The sequence below is a fragment of the Petromyzon marinus genome, chromosome 26, assembly GCF_048934315.1.
Source record: "Petromyzon marinus isolate PM22_M1 ecotype Great Lakes invasive population chromosome 26, UKy_Petmar_22M1.pri1.0, whole genome shotgun sequence".
Lineage (NCBI taxonomy): Eukaryota > Metazoa > Chordata > Hyperoartia > Petromyzontiformes > Petromyzontidae > Petromyzon > Petromyzon marinus.
The window spans coordinates 10,339,824-10,358,590 of record NC_133692.1 but is presented as its reverse complement, the minus strand read 5'-3'; the positions used below and the strand labels follow the sequence as shown (position 1 = coordinate 10,358,590).

Below are 18,767 nucleotides of genomic sequence, written 5' to 3'. Positions count from 1 at the left end.
ATATTTTTCGACCATGTAGTCCGTGAAGCCTTTGATGGCTGTACCAGAGGAATTTCCATCTGGTACAGACACAATGGGAGGCTGGTCGATGCCCGGGTGCGGTCAAGGGATGGCTCCCTATTGGTCAACCATGTTATGTATGCCGATGATCTGGTAATTGCCGCTCACTCAGAGGAGGAGTTGGAGGCGCTGCTGCTGAACCTGGAGCGTGCCACTAAGAGGTGGGGCCTTACCATCAGCCCCACCAAAACTAAGGACCTGCCTGGGTATTTTGTACCATCGGGCAACCCACCCACACAACTCCCAATCGGTGATGGGGCAGTTGTGGAGAGAGTGGAGAGCTTCCCAGTGTGCTCATGACTGGCTCCGGTTTGACAGCAGAGGTCTCAGAATCAGTCGAGCGGCATTATCTTTTCATCAGTTGCGTAACGCTGTGTGGAAGCTACCTGGTCTGTCGCTCCACACGAAGCTTCAAGTCTTCTCGGCCACGGTCATTCCATCACTCCTCTACGCTTGCGAAAGTGGATCCCCCTAATGGAGCATCTTCGCAGATTGGAAACATTTAGGCTGGCCTGCCTATGATCCATCCTGGGTTTAACCAGGCTGGATTGTGTGAGGAGCTCACAAATCCTAGAAAGATCTGGGCAAAGTCCTATCGGTGTGCTCCTCCGGCAGGCAAGGCTGCATTGGCTGGGTCATGTAGCCCGCATGCCCAGTCACCGCATGCTTAAACAGCTTTTGTTCAGCCGGATAGAGGGGGCTAAGCGGGTGCGGCACGGGCTAGAAAAGGGATGGAGTGACGTGGTACAGGAGGACGTGGAGCTGAGTGGACTTGCCGATGACTGGTACCAGCGGTGTCAAGATCGGCCTCTGTGGAGGAGGCACGTGAAGGACGCTACTGGGCAGTTGGAGGCAGTCGCCCTCCAACAACAACGGAGGTCGGAAGAGCGATGCTCACAACAACGAGCAGAGTGTCGGGTGCCCCCTCTTGGGGGTAACCCTGTAATTTAAATCTGTTCACGTGTCCTCCCGGGTCAACCAGAATGCCATGGCCTCACACAACCTTCCCCTTAGGTCGGCACCCACACACAGTGTCCTGTAGGGCCGGTACTGCACGTACAGCATGGTGCCATCCAGTGATGTCACTACATATATACGTGCGTAGTTTAGTCCTTATTCAGTGCTTACTCGGCGCTTCTTGGCTTGTCTCTTGTATTCATTAAATAGAGCATCTCTTGTCACTGTCCAGCAATAGTCTGCAAGCATTGATCGGCTCCATTTGCCCTGATAGCGTTTCTCCATTGTTGCAATGTCCTGGTGAAATCGCTCACTGCTCTGCAGTTCGGTGGGAAAAAAATCTAGAAAAGAGTGCAAAAAATGTAGCTTTAGTGACATGTTGCAGCAAAGGCTTTTGTATGCCTTGAGGAGGTTTTCCACCAACTCGCTGTAGTTGTCTGCCTTGTTGTTTCCGATCAAATTCGTTGCCACTAACTGGAAGGCTTTCCATGCCGTCTTTTTATTGCCACACAGTGCACTGTCAAATGCATCATCTCGAAGTTCACGAATCTGAGGACCAACAAAGACACCTTCCTTTAACTTAGCTTAACTTAACCTTGGAAATTTTCCACGGAGGTACTAGAAAGCTGCTTGTGTTCTGTCCATGGCTTTGACAAAGTTCCTCATCAGACCCAGCTTGATGTGTAAGGATGGTTACAACATTTTCCTTGATTCAACAAGTGGTAGATGCTGAACACTTTTCCTCCCAGGCTCCAATGACTGTCAGAGTGGCCAATCTATCTTGATGTAGTGGGAATCTCTCGCACGACTATCCCATTCGCAGATAAAACAGCAGCAGTACTTTGTGTATCCAGTCTGTAGACCAAGCAAGAGAGGAATAACCTTAAAATCGCCACAAAGCTGCCACTGATGTTGGTCATAGTTTATGCGCCTCAAAAGTTGTTTCATGTTGTCATAGGTTTCCTTCATATGGACTGCATGCCCAACTGGAATTGATGACGAAACATTGCCATTCTGTAGCAAAACAGCTTTAAGACTCATCTTCGGTGAATCAATGACCAGTCTCCACTCATCTGGATCATGAACGATGTTGAGGGCTGCCATCACACCATCAATGTTGTTGCAGGCTACAAGATCACCTTCCATGAAGAAGAATGGGACAATATACTTTCGACGGTCACAGAACATGTAAACCCTAACATCACCTGCCAAGAGATGCCACTGCTGCGGTCTGGAGCTCAACAGCTCTGCCTTACTCTTGGGTAGTTCCAAATCCCTGAAAAGGGTTTTCAGTTGACCTTGTGTTATAAGGTGTGGTTCAGAGAGGAGGATGGGAGAAAATTTGGGTCATGTGACCTTGATGGTTCAGGACCAGAAGTTTCATCCTCTTCCTCGTCTGACTCAAGTGAGAATGATTCTGGTGCATCAGGAACCGACAGTCCTTCTCCGTGGGGTACTGGGCGTATATCTGATGGAATGTTTGGATAATGCACAGTCCACTTTGTCTTCTTTGACACACCTTTCCCAACTGGAGGTGCCATGCAGAAGTAACAATTGCTGATATGATCTGTTGGCTCTCTCCAAATAATTGGCACTGCAAAAAGGCATAGGTTTCTATTTCCTGTTCAACCACTGGTGAAGATTTGTTGCACAAGTGTTGCAGCATATGTGTGGGACCCACATCTTGTCCTGATCTCCAGTTTTGCAGCCAAAATGAAGGTGATAGGCTTTCTTAACCATAGTGATTATACTGCGCTTTTGTGATGCAAAAGTCACTTCACCGCAAACAAAGCAGAAGTTATCTGCTTTGTTCACACAAGTACGAGGCATCTCTCTGCTCACATAAATGCGTCCCTTTGCAAAATCAAACACTGACAAATAAGAGAGCACGACACTGTATGATTTCTAGAGCTGATATAGGGCAATTTGTTCAGCAGAGGGATGTAAGCCTAGTTATGATTGCATCATCCATGACTTTTAGGAATGACATGATGCAATTCATATCATGTATGATGCAATACCAGGTTCAGATTGCATCATTCATTGTTTTGCTCAAAAAGCAAGTATTTTCCAAACCCAGTCATAGATTTATTCATAGATCCAGTCAAATATGTATTTTAGTCATTTCTGGTTTAAATTGAGATCCCTTCCCATTATAACTCACTTACCCTACGCCATTCCCAAGTCAAAGGTCGTGTATACTGACCCAGTAGCATATCTTGAAAACTAGAGGCAATCAACAATGTTAAGCATCGTTTTCATTCTCAGTGACCCAGAATAAGTAAAGTTGGACCACATCTTTTTCGGAAGCATTTTGGCTGTAGACCAGTGTTATCATTCAGACCTCACCAAGATCATTAATTCATCTCTTGACTGTTTAATTTCCAAACCTTGTTATGGATCTGCATGTCACGTCGAATCGATACGAGTTGCAACACGAAACTAATAAATCTACGCGCTTGTGATTTACCGGCGCTCAGGGATTCAAGTAATAAAATCTATTTTGGGTTCCCATTTGCCACTGAAGCGGATTTGAGCACCATCATGAAGGTAACGGGCTAATTCACATCAACTCCCCCCGCCGCCCCCCCCCCCCCGGTGGTATTGCTCACATCACACACCTGCGTTGTCATCTGACACACCTAGAGAAGGTGGGGGGTTGTTTTTGCCATCCTCATCACGCCGTCTGTCCCACGCGTGCACAACAACAACACCCTCCACTAAGTGGTGGTTAGGTCACCACGGCACATGTGTCAGGCCAGGTGTACTTTGAGGCCACGTGAAGTGTCGAAGGCTCGCTGACAGGAGATTACGGGGACAGACCCAGCAGGTGCCATGGGTTGACTGAGATGACTGGCAGATACACCAGCTGTGCCACTTGATCAAATTTATCCACCCGGCGCTCCGCTCGTTGTTGTAAGCGTCGCTCCTCTGCCGTCCGTTGGTGTTGGAGGGCGACTGCCTCCAACTTGACCAGTAGCAGCGTCCTTCACGAGCCTCCTCCATCGAGGCGGATCTTGACACCGCCGGTACCAGCCTTCAGCAGGTCCACTCAGCTCCACGCACACACAGCACCCCCGTCTCCCACGCACTCGCCACGCCACCTCTCCATTGCATGCATCGGTACCGTGAAGCAAAGCACGCGTGGAAAAAAATCCACCAGAATACCACATCCTGAATTCATGACATTGTATTATTTATATCCACCGGTGGGTATAATTACGTACTTTTATATATTTTTCAACGGTTTTACTTAACTTGACTACTGTGTTTGTCGGGGTCAAATCTTGTAATAAAAATTTAGTCCACTTCCCGTTGTCCAATCAATTCCAAATGTTGCACACGTACTCAGATCCGGCGATAATGCATGCCTCAATCAAAATCGGCATAAATTAATTCGCTACTTTAAAGCAATTTACATTTTGTCTGGACGCCTTATTACGTACTGTATATATTTGTGTAGGTCAAAAACGCCGCGGTCCCTAAACTCTCGAATCGCCTGCTCCGTGTGAACCAGTTACGGAAGTAATCAATCAATTAAAGTAAGCGTTGATGTGGGGGCAAGCGCCGCATCATTGACGTACTTCTCGACCGTGAGTTAAACGAAGTTGTTAATTAAACCGTTATAGTCTTGGTTCTTTCGGTGAAGTCACGTAGAAGGGAAACAATAAAATAATAAAAATATAAAACAATACAATTCTCACGACGTTTCGACTGCAACACAAGCAATCATCATCAGGTGTGAAAACCGAAAGAACCAAGAATATGAATCCCTGCAGTCACGAAAGCTTTAAATAAAAAAATAAAACCGTTGTTTAACAAAAACACTATTTTAAGTTTATTTAATTTACACCCATCTAGTACTTATGTGCGCTCGGGTGGGTGTGAGAATGTTTGAGCCGTGGGTGAATGAGTGTGCCTGGGCAGGTGAACGTATGTGGGTGGGTATAGGAGGGTGGGCGCATGTTAGGACAATGTGGGTGGTGGTCGCCCCCCACCCCCTCGTGTATCGTGCCGGCTTTCATATGTGCTTGCCCCAACATAATATTCAGGATAAAACTGGAGGATCTTTGTCTTTGTGTGCGCTATATTTTCATCGGCTGCGGGAAAGCTGCGTGGCAGGTCACGCCAAAGTGCTCCACGATAACGTGGAGCACTTTGAATGAACTTCTGCGCCGGCTTGAAACAATCAGGCTGGCCTGCCCACGATCAATCCTGGGTTTTGCCAGGACTGGTTTGTGTGAGCTCACAGATTCTGGCAAGATCTGGACACGGTACCAACAGTGAGCTCCTCCGGCAGTCGAGGCTGCGTTGGCCGAGTCATGGAGAGCACATTCCCAGTCAACGTGTTTGTCCGGAGAGAGGGGGCTAAACGGGCGCGACACGGACTGTAAAGATGGGCTGATGCGGTACAGAAGGATGTGGAGGCTCGCGACGGTGTCTACTGGACAGCAGGAGGCAGTCACTTGCTCCAGCTACAGAAGAGAACGGCGGAGCGATGTTTACAACAACGGGCAGAGGAGCGCCGGGATGATGATGATACAGTCCACAATTTACATCCGTCAGTGAACACGGTACGCCCGAGTACGCCCCGCGATCTGCCCGTGAGCCATCCGCACTTGGCGCGGCCTCAAAGCGCACCCAGCCTGGCACAAGAACTGTGGCGACAATCACAGTCAGTGGGGAAACCGGCGGCTGTGAGCGGGTGAGTGAGTGAGCGGGTGAGTGAGCGGGTGAGTGAGCGGGTGAGTGGGTGAGTGAGTGAGTGAGCGGGTGAGTTGGTGAGCGAGTGAGCGGGTGAGCGAGTGAGCGGGTGAGTGCGTGAGTGGTTGAGTGAGTGAGCGGGTGAGTGGGTGAGCGGGTGAGTGGGTGAGTGAGTGAGCGGGTGAGTGAGCGGGTGAGCGGGTGAGTGAGTGAGCGGGTCAGTGGGTGAGCGGGTGAGCGAGTGAGCGGGTGGGTGAGCGAGTGAGCGGGTGAGTGAGCGGGTGAGTGGGTGAGCGAGTGAGCGGGTGAGTGAGCGGGTGAGTGAGTGAGCGGGTGAGTGGGTGAGCGGGTGAGCGGGTGAGCGGGTGAGCGGGTGAGCGGGTGAGTGAGTGAGCGGGTGAGTGAGTGAGCGAGTGAGTGAGCGGGTGAGCGAGCGGGTGAGTGAGTGGATGAGTGGGTGATCCCGGGTGAGTGATCCCGGGTGAGTGATCCCGGGTGAGTGATCCCGGGTGAGTGATCCCGGGTGAGTGATCCCGGGTGAGTGATCCCGGGTGAGTGATCCCGGGTGAGTGATCCCGGGTGAGTGATCCCGGGTGAGTGATCCCGGGTGAGTGATCCCGGGTGAGTGATCCCGGGTGAGTGATCCCGGGTGAGTGATCCCGGGTGAGTGATCCCGGGTGAGTGATCCCGGGTGAGTGATCCCGGGTGAGTGATCCCGGGTGAGTGATCCCGGGTGAGTGATCCCGGGTGCGCACCCACGGGTGATTGTGCACCTGGCATGGCGCAAGCGCCGCGGTGACGTCAACGCCATTGACCGGTGAGCGGCGTTTTGTTGTTCTGGGTGGATGTGCGAGGGGAGGAGGAGGGCGGTCTGTCTGTGCGTGGGCTACTAATTGGGAGCGCGTGTGCGTTGGTGTGAGCGTGCCTCCCTGGAGTCATCCGCACGTCGCCCGCACTTCGCCATCTCTCCGCTCTGTGGCAACAGAGACAGTGTGCTTGCTGGAGAGATACGAGGGGGGAGAGAGGGCAGGGGGTGGGGTGAGAGGGAGGAGAGAGAGGGAGAGGCAGAAGGGAACGAGAGACGGAGGAGGAGAGAGGTGCAGGAGAGGAAGAGAGAGAGGGAGGAGGAGGAGGAGAGAGGGACAAGACATATCCCCGCTCTCCACTCTCCCTCCCACCCAGCCAGCGTGTCCTCATTGTATCCACCACAACCACCTCCATATATACCTCCTCATTCATTCAAACACCCACATCATCATCGTAATTCTGCTGTGTGTGTCCCCCACACCCCCCCCACAACGATGAAGACCCACGCAGGGTGCATGTGCGGGCGACGAGGCGAGACCAGGAGCCACATCGCCAGGTGGGAGACAGACGAAGCGACGCCGGGTGCGCGTGGCTTGTGTCGTGGTGGTGGTGCGCGTGGTGTGTGTCGTGGTGGTGGTGTGTGTCGTGGTGGTCGTGGTGTGTGATGTGTGTCGTGGTGGTGTGTGGTGTGTGTCGTGGTGGTGGTCGTGGTGTGTGTCGTGGTGGTCGTGGTGTGTGATGTGTGTCGTGGTGGTGGTCGTGGTGTGTGTCGTGGTGGTCGTGGTGTGTGTCGTGGTGGTGTGTGATGCCTTCCCTGCTCGCTCCACGATCTCGTTCGAGTCGTTCTCTCGGTGTGCCAGGAGGGAGCCGATCCACGGGTGCCGTCTGGCGTATGGGATAGTCACGCGTGCACTGTATGTGACCGTGTACATTGTGCGTGCGCGCACACACACGTGTTTGTGCGTGTGTGTGTTTTGTGCGGGGAGCGGTGGCGCAGCGGTTAGCGCGCTGCGCTACGAACCCGGCGACCCGAGTTCAATTCCCGCTCACGGCCAACGCCGGTGACGATTATTTGAACCGGTCCTGGGCCTCCCTTAGATCGACTCGGCGCCAAATGAGTACCTGGTGCGGTGTGTAAACATCGCCACTAGGGAGACAAAGGCGGCCGGGGCGTGGTGCTGACCATCCACTCCCTCGTGTGCCGTGCCGGCCTTCATACAGCACTTGCCCCTACAGTCTGTTAAGGCTACACGGGGAATCTTTGTGTGGGGAGCGGTGGCGCAATGGTTAGCGCAATCTATTACGAACGTGAATGTGCCGGTCCTGCAATGAGAGTCGGGCGTGGTGCTACCCGCTCGTGTGCTCGCTAACAGCACTTGCCCCAACACTCTGTTCAGCCTATGGCGGGGATTTATATTATACACGTTTGTGCATATAAATATATATACTATATAAATATATTCAAATGAGCACACTGGTAAATGATTCGAATCTAATATATATGAGATCCGAATCATTGTCCTTCGTCCGGAACCAGCGGTGAGACGTTACACATGTCTGTGGCATGGCCACGTGTTTTCTGAACACAGCAACCACCATCGATTTTTTTTCATCAGGTGGTACTCATTTTACCGACCAGGTGTAATAATGATTATATTTCACGAAACAGAGGCACTATTGCACAGTCAACAGATTTAAATTAAACATTAGATACTGTGTACAAAGTATACACCGGTTTACTTCATGCAGAAACACCTTTCGTCAAATACAATACCCCCTATTTGTTATACTAATGAACAGTTTGTCTCTCCACTGCTGGATGAAGACCTCTCCACGCCTCTTCAGATATCACTTGCCACTGATATGAGCCGTGGGCACGGGAATCGAACTCAGGTTGCCAAGTTTACCGGGTAGAAACGCTGACCAGTTTGCACCGTTCACTCCGTCTTTCATCACTACCTCATTGTACGTGGACGAACTTCAGTGACGTAATTCTGATTATTTTCTGTAAGGGCGAGAAAGGTAACATTCGGTTACGCGTGGAGTCGATTCTTAGAACTAGCGAAATTCACAAACGTAAACTGTTTCAAATTGGTCACCAAGGAAATACAGCGGTGGAGTTTGATTGGTGTCACATATAGGACAGGGTCAGCCTAAATCTCTTGCCTATAACCTGAAAATAAATATATACGAACTCCGTCGTAAGTCGAGGCATTTTTAAGTGAAGCAACTGCGTGCTCTGGCTGATTGGAGTCGTGTGTTTTGCCCATTAGTGAAGCTTCAAACTGGCGTTGGAAATAACTGCGTTTGGATCGAGTCCTCAATATACAGAAACAAGTATTTCTTAAAGAATTTAACCTACAGCACATGATCGTACGTTAAAGTGCGTGCGTTTAAGGAGCGATATTGTTTGTTCTTGCAATGACCCGATATGCTGCTACCAAAAGTTAAATTACTGGACAGGAAGCGTCATTGCTCTATACCAGGCCCGTGTTGCCACCAATGTCTACTCAGACTTAAATGAGTACATTCCTTGAAGATACTAGTGTGTCGTCAACCGCATCAGAAAATCATCAGACTGATGTGAACATCTCCTTCATGAGTGGAACATTAACGACAAGTCACAGCAGAGCGATTGTGGCCATGCGACCCGAACTCTGGACCGTACACATAGCAAACCACTGAAGTCTGCACTTCTTCAATGGAGGTGGAATAGCAAAAACTACACGAACTCTCTCTCTCTCTTGAAGCCCTCTCCCAATGGCTAGCAGCAGACCTCGACATTGACACCGAGCTCTCCCAACATATTATTGCCACCATACACAAGAGTAGAATAGAACGAGTACTTGGAGTCCTGGTGAGCATCAATGAGCGTTTAGGAGATGCCCCCAGTCTATAAGGCTACACGGTGGATATGTGTAGCTGTGTGTGGAGGAGGCTCGTGAAGGACGCTACTGGGCAGTTGGAGGCAGTCACTTTCCAACAATAACTGAGGGCAGAGGAGCGTCGGATGGATAAATCACAGCAAGTTGGCACAGTATTGGGTACAGCTGGTGCATCTGCCAGTCATCTCCGTCAGCCAAACCATGGCACCTGGGTCTGTCCCGTGACCTGTCAGCGAGCCTTCGACACTTCACGTGGGCTCTAAGTGCACCTGGCCTGGCACAGGCGCCGTGGTGACGTCACAGTCACCTAGTGGCGAATGGCGGGTGTTCGTGTTCTGTAGTGTCCACCAGATTCCAGGTTGGAGCTGGGTCGTAACCGCTCTGCTAATCCACAGGGTGCGCGCACTGTGGATTACGGCACTGTGCCGTGCGGTCATCCAGGGCGTTACAAGCCAGTCGTCTGGATTGTCTCTCTTTACTTACTAAGCGTATTTAATTGCAACCGCGAGTTGCTGTTTCCCTAAACGTATAATTAAAGTAAATTAAGTAAACGAAAACTAGCATGACCCACATTCTGTGTGCTTGCTAACTACACGCAAAAAAATCTCTGCAGGATAAAGGAATCTCACTTGAATATATCTCCACCTCGATTTTATGTTCAAAACTATTTGCACCATCACTAGGTCCTTTCTCACAACGTGATGTTACTATCACAGTATGAAAAAGCCAGTAATATGTTTTACGAACATTTTGTTTGTGTTTCTGTGTGTGTGTGCATTTGCATTTTTGTATTTGTGGCTGTGTGTGCATATTTTTGTGTTTGTTAATGTGTGTGTACCCATAATACCATCAATAGGTCAAGGCATTGGGCTATTCTTTATATTCTAGATTTGTCTATGAAGCCATCCAGATATACAAACATAGACACGACTTCAACCGAGAGGATGGTTTTAAATTAAGCAATCACTGGAAAGATGTCATCAACCAAGTCAAACTTAAGCTGGCTTAGAATTGTACAGCCATTTCCATTTCTTCCAGTTGGCTGTGCTTGCTTTCGATCACCGCTCGCAATCGCCTCTCCGTCCCCTCACCCCTCTGCAGCATAACAATAGGCGGCTTAACTTAGCCCCCCCCCCTTAACCTGTATATAATATCGGGTATCTTAGAGCTCTCTGCACTTGATACAGCAATTTTGCTGTGACAGTTTCCACTTGAAGACGGAAGCTTGTGTTGGCTCCGAAACATCGTGATTTTATTTAGTTTTCATTTATTTTACCTATGTGACTTGACCGAAAAAAACTATTCCTTATACTTTCAGGGTCCCTGAACTTCTGCCTACAACCATTAAGGACCTTCATGATGGTGGGCAGTCCTGAATAATCCTGCGTGGCTGTCAGAGTGAGAACTGTTTCCTGTTCACCTTGAGGTGCAACAGGGGTGTCATCTGGCCCCTACACTATTTAAAATGTTTTTGTTGTCACATCGTTCAAGAAGCTTTTCTATGGCTGCCCTGGAGGAGTTCATCTGGCACAGATACAATAATGGGGAGCTGATCAATGCCTCGGTGTGGTCAAGGGATGGCTCCCTATTGCTTAAACATGTTATCTATGCTGATGATTTGGTAATTGCTGTTCACTCTGAGAAGGAGCATGCCAATAAGAGATGGGGCAAAGCACCTGCCTGGGTATTTTATGTCATGATGGGGCAGTTGTGGAAATCGTGGAGGAGTTTCATATATGGGCAATGTAGTTATGACTATATCCTATTTGGCAGCTTCATACAAAGTTCTGGGTCTTCTCGCCCATGATTATGCATTCTCTTGATGCTTGTGAAACATTAACCCCTTCAAAAGAATATCCGCACCAGTTTGAAACATTCAGGCTGGCTTGCCTGCAATCCATTCTGGGTTTAACTAGACTGGAGTGTGTGAGGAACTCACATATCCTTGACACATCTGAACACAGTCCAATTAGTGAGCTCCTCAGGCACGCAAGGCTGCTTTGGGTGGGTCATGTAGCTCGCATATCCAACCACACCGCATGCGTAAGCAGCTTCAGTTTGGCTGGATAGAGGGGGCTAAAATATGGAGAGAAGATGGGCTTATGTGGTACAGAAGGATGTGGAGTTGATTGGATTTGTTGAGATCACCTTCTGTTGAATCAGAAAGGGTTTTATTCGCCATGAAAGTTCGTACAGACAAGGAATTTACTTTGGCAGGAAGGTGCATACATTCAACATATAGGAATCTTAAATCTTAAATAAGTGGTATACAAGTCTAACTATACTAAAGGTACAGAGTCTAACTAACACTAAGGGGCTAAAGTATGTAAAATGTTGAATAAATATTGAATATAAAGTAGCTATAAGATACAATCTAAAAGTACAAAAAATACAATTAGGGTAACATAGTGTAAATATGGCAAGGTGTAATTTTGTAGATGAAATTTTAAAGTCGCTGTAAGCCCTTGGCCTTGTTGAAGAGGCCAGCAGCGGATGGGAAGAAACTGTTTTTGTGGCGTGAGGTTTTGGTCCTGATGGACCGCAGCCTTCTGCCGGAGGGGTGTAGCTGAAACAGAGAGTGTCCAGGGTGGGAGGAATCGGCCACAATCTTCCTCGCTCGCCTCATGGTCCTCGAGGTGTGCAGGTCCTCGAGGGTTGGTAGATTGCAGGCAATCACCTTCTCAGCAGTGTGGATGATACGCTGCAGTCTACTCTTGTCCTTGGCAGTGGCAGCAGCGTACCAGACGGTTATGAAGGAGGTGAGGATGGATTCAATGATTGCTGTATAGAAGTGCACCATCATTGTCTTTGGCAGGTTGAATTTCTTCAGCTGCCGTAGGAAGTACATCCTCTGTTGAGCTCTCTTGGTGAGGGAGCTGATGTTCAGTTCCCACTTGAGGTCCCGGGAGAGAATAGTGCCCAGGAAGCGGAAGGACTCTGCAGTTTTGACTGGGGAGTCGCACAGGGTGATGGGGGTGAGTGGGGCTGTATTCTTCTGAAAGTCCACAACCATCTCAACTGTCTTTATAGCATTTAGCTCTAAGTTGTTCTGGCTACACCAGGTCACCAGGTTGTCAGCTTTCCACCTATAGTCAGACTCATCCCCACCAGAGATCAGCCCAATGAGGGTGGTGTCGTCCGCAAACTTCAAGAGTTTGACGGACAGATGATTGGAGGTGCAGCTGTTGGTGTACAGGGAGAAGAGCAGTGGGGAAAGGACGCAGCCCCTAGGAGTGACGGTGCTGATGGACCTGGAGTCAGAGACTTGTGTTCCCAGCTTAACGCACTGCTTCCTGTCAGACAGGAAGTCTGTGATCCACCTGCAGGTGGAGTCGGGCACGTTCAGCTGGAAGAGCTTGTCCTGAAGCAGGGCAGGGATGATGGTGTTGAAGGCAGAGCTGAAGTCCACAAACAGGATCCTGGCATAGGATGCTGGGGAGTCCAGATGCTGTAGGGTGAAGCGGAGGGCCATGTTAACTGCGTCATCCACAGACCTGTTGGCTCTGTAGGCAAACTGAAGGGGTCCAGGAGAGGGTCTGTGATGGCTTTGAGGTGTGCCAGGACCAGGCGCTCAAACAACTTAATTACCGCAGAGGTAAGGGCGACCGGTCTATAATCATGTAGTCCTGTTGGCCTTAGCTTTTTGGGCACAGGGATGATTGTGGAGGACTTGAGACAGGCTGGTACATGGCATGTCTCCAGGGAGGTGTTAAAGATGTTGGTGAACACCGGAGACAGCTGGTCAGCGCAGTGCCTGAGGGTGGCTGGAGAGACAGAGTCCGGCCCAGCTGCTTTGCATGGGTTCTGCCTCTTGAAAAGTCTATTAATTTCTCCCTCCTGAAAGGAGAGAGTCGTCTCTGTAGTAGGGGTGGGGGATGGGGCCTCTTGGGTGGGAAGGGGTAGTTCAGGACAGTCCAATTGTCTTTCAAATCTGCAGTAGAACTCGTTCAGGTCGTTGGCCAGGCGGGAGTCGTTAGTGGTGTGGGGGGCTCTGGGCTTGTAGTTGGTGATCTGCCTGAGCCCTCTCAAGACAGAAGCAGAGTCGTTAGCAGAGAACTGAAGCAATTGGCGGGACCCCGGGATTCCATCACTGCCCCGGGGTGGGAAAAACCGCGTAGCGACACGAGTCTTGCCTTACCGACAACAAAACTAGTGTCAATCGATTGGCCTAGTCGAGAGCTACTCGGGGCACTAAGTTTCGTAAAAAGTTTAAAAAATTACATAATAATCTCATTAGACCTCATTTGCCAGTACCAAAATGTAATAATAGGGTTTTTCCCCTTTTTTCTGGCAACAACTGAAACCTTTTTACAAGGATTCATGTCTGCATTAACCACAATACCTGCAGTCAAAATGCAAACAAAAAACATACTATGGTAATATATGCATTGTCCTTGAAACTGATTGGTCCACACCAAGGGACAGCTTTCTTTTGAGCCTCGACCCAATTGGTGCTGGACCAGATGACGCCAAAAGGCAATGCATATATTATCATAGTATGTTTTTTTTTTGCATTTTGACTGCAGGTATTGTGGTTAATGCAGACATGAATCATTGTAAAAAGGTTTCAGTTTTGTTGCCAGAAAACAGGTGAAAAACCCTATTATTACATAAACACGTTAAGTTCACTGCGGGGGCGTGCTCGCCTTGGCAAAGAAGCTGAGAATCGACGGCTGACCGGAGGGCGTCGTCGCCGCGCGCGACTGCGGCGGACGCCCCCCGGGGCTTGCGTTTGGCCGGTGGGGTGGCGCCCATCGTGTTGATCGCCGCCTGCTGCTGCTGGCGCTTGTTGGCGCGAGTCTGGGCGGGCGGCGCGTTGCTGTCGGGATCACGAGTGGACGGACTGAAAAATAATAATTATTGACCTGATTTTTGCGGGACCCCAGGGTCCCGCAAAATGATTCATCTGGTGTTTTAGTCTCTCTGAGTACAGTCGTTTAGCCTCTCTTACCGCCTTGCTAAACCTGTTCTTCGGCTCCTTGCATCTGTCTCTATCCCCACTCCTAAACGCTTCCTCCTTCTCCAACCTCAACCTTCTGAGCTTTGCTGAGAACCAGGGCTTGTTGTTGAATTTCACCCTGGTACGTGTTGGAATACAGCAGTCCTCACATAAGCTGATGTACGATGTCACAGCCTCTGTGAGTTCATCCAGACTATTGGTAGCAGTCGTGAACATATCCCAGTCAGTACAGTCCAAGCACGCCCGCAAATCCTCCACAGCCTCACTGGTCCACTGTTTAGATGTCCTCACAGCAGGTTTACAGAGCTTTAGTTTCTGCCTGTATGCAGGAATCAGGTGGACCATGGCATGGTCAGAGTGTCCCAGTGCTGCTCGGGGGATGGCGTGGTAGGCTCTACTGACTGTAGTGTAGCAGTAATCCAGAGTGTTCCCTTCTCTGGTACGGCATTTAATGAATTGTATGTATTTGGGGAGTTCGTGGCTGAGATTACCTTTGTTAAAGTCGCCAAGTACGATAACCAGCGAATCTGGATTTGCTCGCTCCACACTCAGAATCTGGTCGGCGAGCATGCGTTGGGCCTCTTTAACCTGAGGACATGGCGGCAAATAAACTCCGACCAAAATGAGCGACGCGAACTCGCGAGGCGAGTATAAAGGTTGACAGTTTATAAAAAAATGATTCAAGGAGCGGAGAACAATGTTGCAGAATCACTGTGACATCTACACACCAGCCACTGTTAATGTAAAAACAAATACTACCGCCTTTCGTCTTGCCGGAGAGTGCTATTTCACGATCCGATCTTACAAAATGGAATCCTGCCAGTTGTAGCGCAGTGTTCGGAATCAAATCACACAACCATGTCTCCGTGAAGCACAAAACAGAAGATGAAAGAAAGTCTCTGTTTTTCACCATCAGTAGCTGAAGTTCGTCCATTGTGTTGCATAGTGAACGTACGTTGGAGAGGAAAAAGCTCGGAAGCACTGTTCGGATCCCGCGTCTGCGTAGCCGTATGAGAGCCCCCGACCGTTTACCCCTTGGGCGGCGTTTCGCTGCTTGAGCAAAGCCTAGCGCGGCTTTGACTAGAATGCCCACTAATTCTGCCGCTGGAAGCAGAAAAGTGGGAAATAAATCCACAGGAGTTGTTTCCCTGATGTTTAAAAGTTCGTCTTTTGTTAGGGAACTCCGGAAATCTTGGCAAAACACTGAATTAACAGACAAAACAAGACAAAACAGGGCGCACCGACCGGCTGAGGCTACCATCATCGGTGCCATCTTCTCACCAGCACGGGTGTGCTGATCAGCAGGCCTCTCTCACCAGCAGAGGTGTGCTGAACAGCAGGCCTCTCACCAGCACTGGTGTGATGAACAGTAGGCCCCTCTCACCAGCACAGGTGTGCTGAAAAGCAGACCCCTCTCACCAACACGTTTGTGCTGAACAGCAGGCCCCTCTCACCAGCACGGGTTTGCTGAACAGCAGGCCTCTCTCACCAGCACGGGTGTGCTGAACAGCAGGCCCCTCTCACCAGCACGTGTGTGCTGAACAGCAGGCCTCTCTCGCTAGCACCGGTGTGCTGAACAGCAGGCCTCTCTCACCAGCACAGGTGTGCTGAACAGCAGGCCCCTCTCACCAGCACAGGTGATCAAGCAAAACAAGACAAAATCGGACAAAACAGGGCGCACCAACCGGCCGAGGCTGCCATCATCGGCGCCAACTGCACCAATGCGAGCTAGTGCTTGAGACCAAGCAGCCGGGCGTGCTCTAAAGCAAAACGCTACTGTGCAGTTGGAGGCAGTTGCCCTCCAACAACAAGGGAGGGCAGAGGAGCAATGCTCACCAGTAGGGAGCACATTACGCCTGGGTGTGTCCCGTGACCTGCCAGTGAGCCTTCGACACTTCACGTGGCCCCAGTCCATTTAGCTTCGCACAAACGCCCCGGTGAAGTCACTGCCATTCATCAAAACTGATGCAGGGCTTCCCCTTTTATCAATTCCCCTTGATCACCATTGGAGAGATAAAGGCCGCCGGGCATGATTCTGGCTTTCTAAGGTGCTCGCTAATGTCACAAAAGCGTATGCGGCGCTGTACGTGGGAGGACCTGTCATTTGTTTTGTCTCTGAGCATCTGAGTGTGTATGTTGCTGATGACAACATGATTTTAATCACGCAGCTGGTTCGGCCTGTTGATTTAAGCTGCTCAAATGTCTGTTTGCTGAGCAATAACAGTGCTTGAAGAAGAAATGAAACCATTGTACGGCGCGTATCTATCCGCCCGTGATGTCGCCTCCGCTCACTACCGACGGTGTAACCATTCACTGCCCCCCCCCCCCCATCTCCCAAGGCGCTCACTCGGGGCAGCGTTGCAAGTTCGAACGTTCGGTCCTTTTTTTTCTTTCACCATTGCGGTGAAAGTGGCGGCCTTATCGTGGCAGGTCACGAGATTCCACAATACGTTGCGTGCAAGGAAACGTGAATGCAAAATGATTGATTCTCATGCGGATTGATGTATGTGGTATGAGCGTAACAATGGCTGCGTTAAGGATTCTAATCTGTGTTACTTGGCAGGGCATATTCAAAAACTGAGTTTTTAATTCACACATACTCACAGTGTCTCCCTGTTCAAACGAGCTCATCGGGTGTTGCTCAACACCGTTGACAGAGTGGAGATTCCACATTTACATGGTGGGGTCAGTGTATGGATAACATGATTGTTGTTGGTTTTCCACAAAGTGGTACTTTTTTGTATCGACCCCCAAACGGATGATGAGCTAAGTCGACTCTCAAAATCGGGATTCGAAATCGCATCCATTGTGGCTGTGAGTCACTATTTATAGTCACAGTGCAACTCGCTGTTGACTTGGCAATGTCATGCTCTGCTCAAATTAGTGTTTGGTGGCTTAGAATTCCACATTTTTATGCCAGGGGTAATGTCGATCCATGCGTGGACTGAGCAGGTAACATGAATAAATAAATCACAGCTGTACTTCCATCAACTGGCCACACCCCATCTCTCATCACTGCAGTAAAGGGATAGAATGTCGAATGTGATGCGTTCTGTTTAACAAAGTGAATGTGTTCATTGGCAAACATAACCAATAGCATTCTGTTGATTTACGATTTCTTCGATCGGGCTATAAAAGTGTCTGAAATGCACACACTGGGATAATCACATTCGTCCAATCCATTTGCCGCTGACATCTCGGTAAAACAGTCTGCACCGGGGAGTGACTTGGCGGTAAAAATCAATGCCTCTGAGTTGTGTGGTTGTGCATGAAATCTACAACGGCAGTCTCCTCCGAGTCCGAATTCACTGGACTAGGAATCAATGACTGCACATCATGCGCCGGCCGCAGCACCTAGCGAGGACGCGGTTCGATTCCCACCAGAAGCCACGTCATGTGAACAAACTGGCGTCACGTTGTTTAACAAATGTGTTCATGTGTTCGGGAAAACGCGCTCTTGCCAATTACCTAATACCTACTATAATCACCCAGGAATGTCCTTAACGCTCGTGACGTCACTCCACATCGACAAAGTCCCCTCATTAATAATCATGAGCAGGTGACGTCCTCCAAATGGACACCCCCCCCCAATTCATAATAATTAGCGGCTGACGTCACTCCACATGGGGGGGGGCGAGGCGCCTCCTTCCCCCTCCTCGGCGTCAACTTACAACCCTCACTACAAAGACAGAACCCTCACGTCACGTGATCTCCGTAACGCTATTGAGACATCAAAGTAAAAAGGAGGTCACGATGAACAAGGGATTATAACCTGAAACTTGCTTGCAAGTTTCACATTTACTGCAAAACGCCCGTCCTTGAACGGGCAAAAGGCTAGCCACCCGAGATAAGTCCTGATCTCATCGGATGTCAGATGGGTTGAACCTCGTTAGTAATTGGGAGATTGCCTGGGATCACCAGGCGATGAAGGCTTCGGTGGCAAGGTGGTGAGCAGATGGTGAGCACAGCAATGGATTATTACATTTATCTATAGGGACATTTGAGTGTATGTATGTGTGTTGAACTTCTTTCACACTGTACGCAGCTAACCATGCAAATCGGAGGCGCGGCTTGGTATCCCGTTTGCATGTGCGGCGTTCCCTTGACTGAGTGTGGCTTTCATTTCTAAAGGGCGTCGCCATTATTGCAGTCTGATTTAAAGTGGCTGCTTTAAGACATTGTAATGTCATAATGCATGAGAGTAAGCCATCGGAATGCCGACCATGTCTAACGTCAGTGGCGAGTGATATCTGAGCTGGCCCAGTGCCTCCCCTTTATTAACCCGCACTGACCGGCATGGTGAAGTAGAGTTAAATAACACCATGACTGACATGCGGCGGAACAACCTTAGAGTGAATTTAGGAGTGAACCTTGGAGTGAATACACAAGTTGTG

At 49.6% G+C, this 18,767-nt stretch overlaps 1 protein-coding gene across 4 annotated transcripts in view; it reads left to right on the top strand.

Annotated features, from left to right (window-relative positions):
- The first annotated feature begins 5,267 nt into the window (after nucleotides 1–5,267).
- Nucleotides 5,268–18,767, top strand: part of LOC116946255 (monocyte to macrophage differentiation factor 2-like) — a 38,356-nt gene continuing 24,856 nt past the window's right edge. The window contains exons 1-2 of one of the 4 annotated variants that reach the window (XM_032961277.2): nucleotides 5,268–5,578; nucleotides 7,029–7,084. In XM_032961277.2, the coding sequence (XP_032817168.1) occupies nucleotides 7,044–7,084 (41 nt within the window). In that variant the 5' untranslated portion in view covers nucleotides 5,268–5,578; nucleotides 7,029–7,043. The other 3 variants (XM_032961275.2, XM_032961274.2, XM_032961273.2) reach the window with 3 other exon arrangements.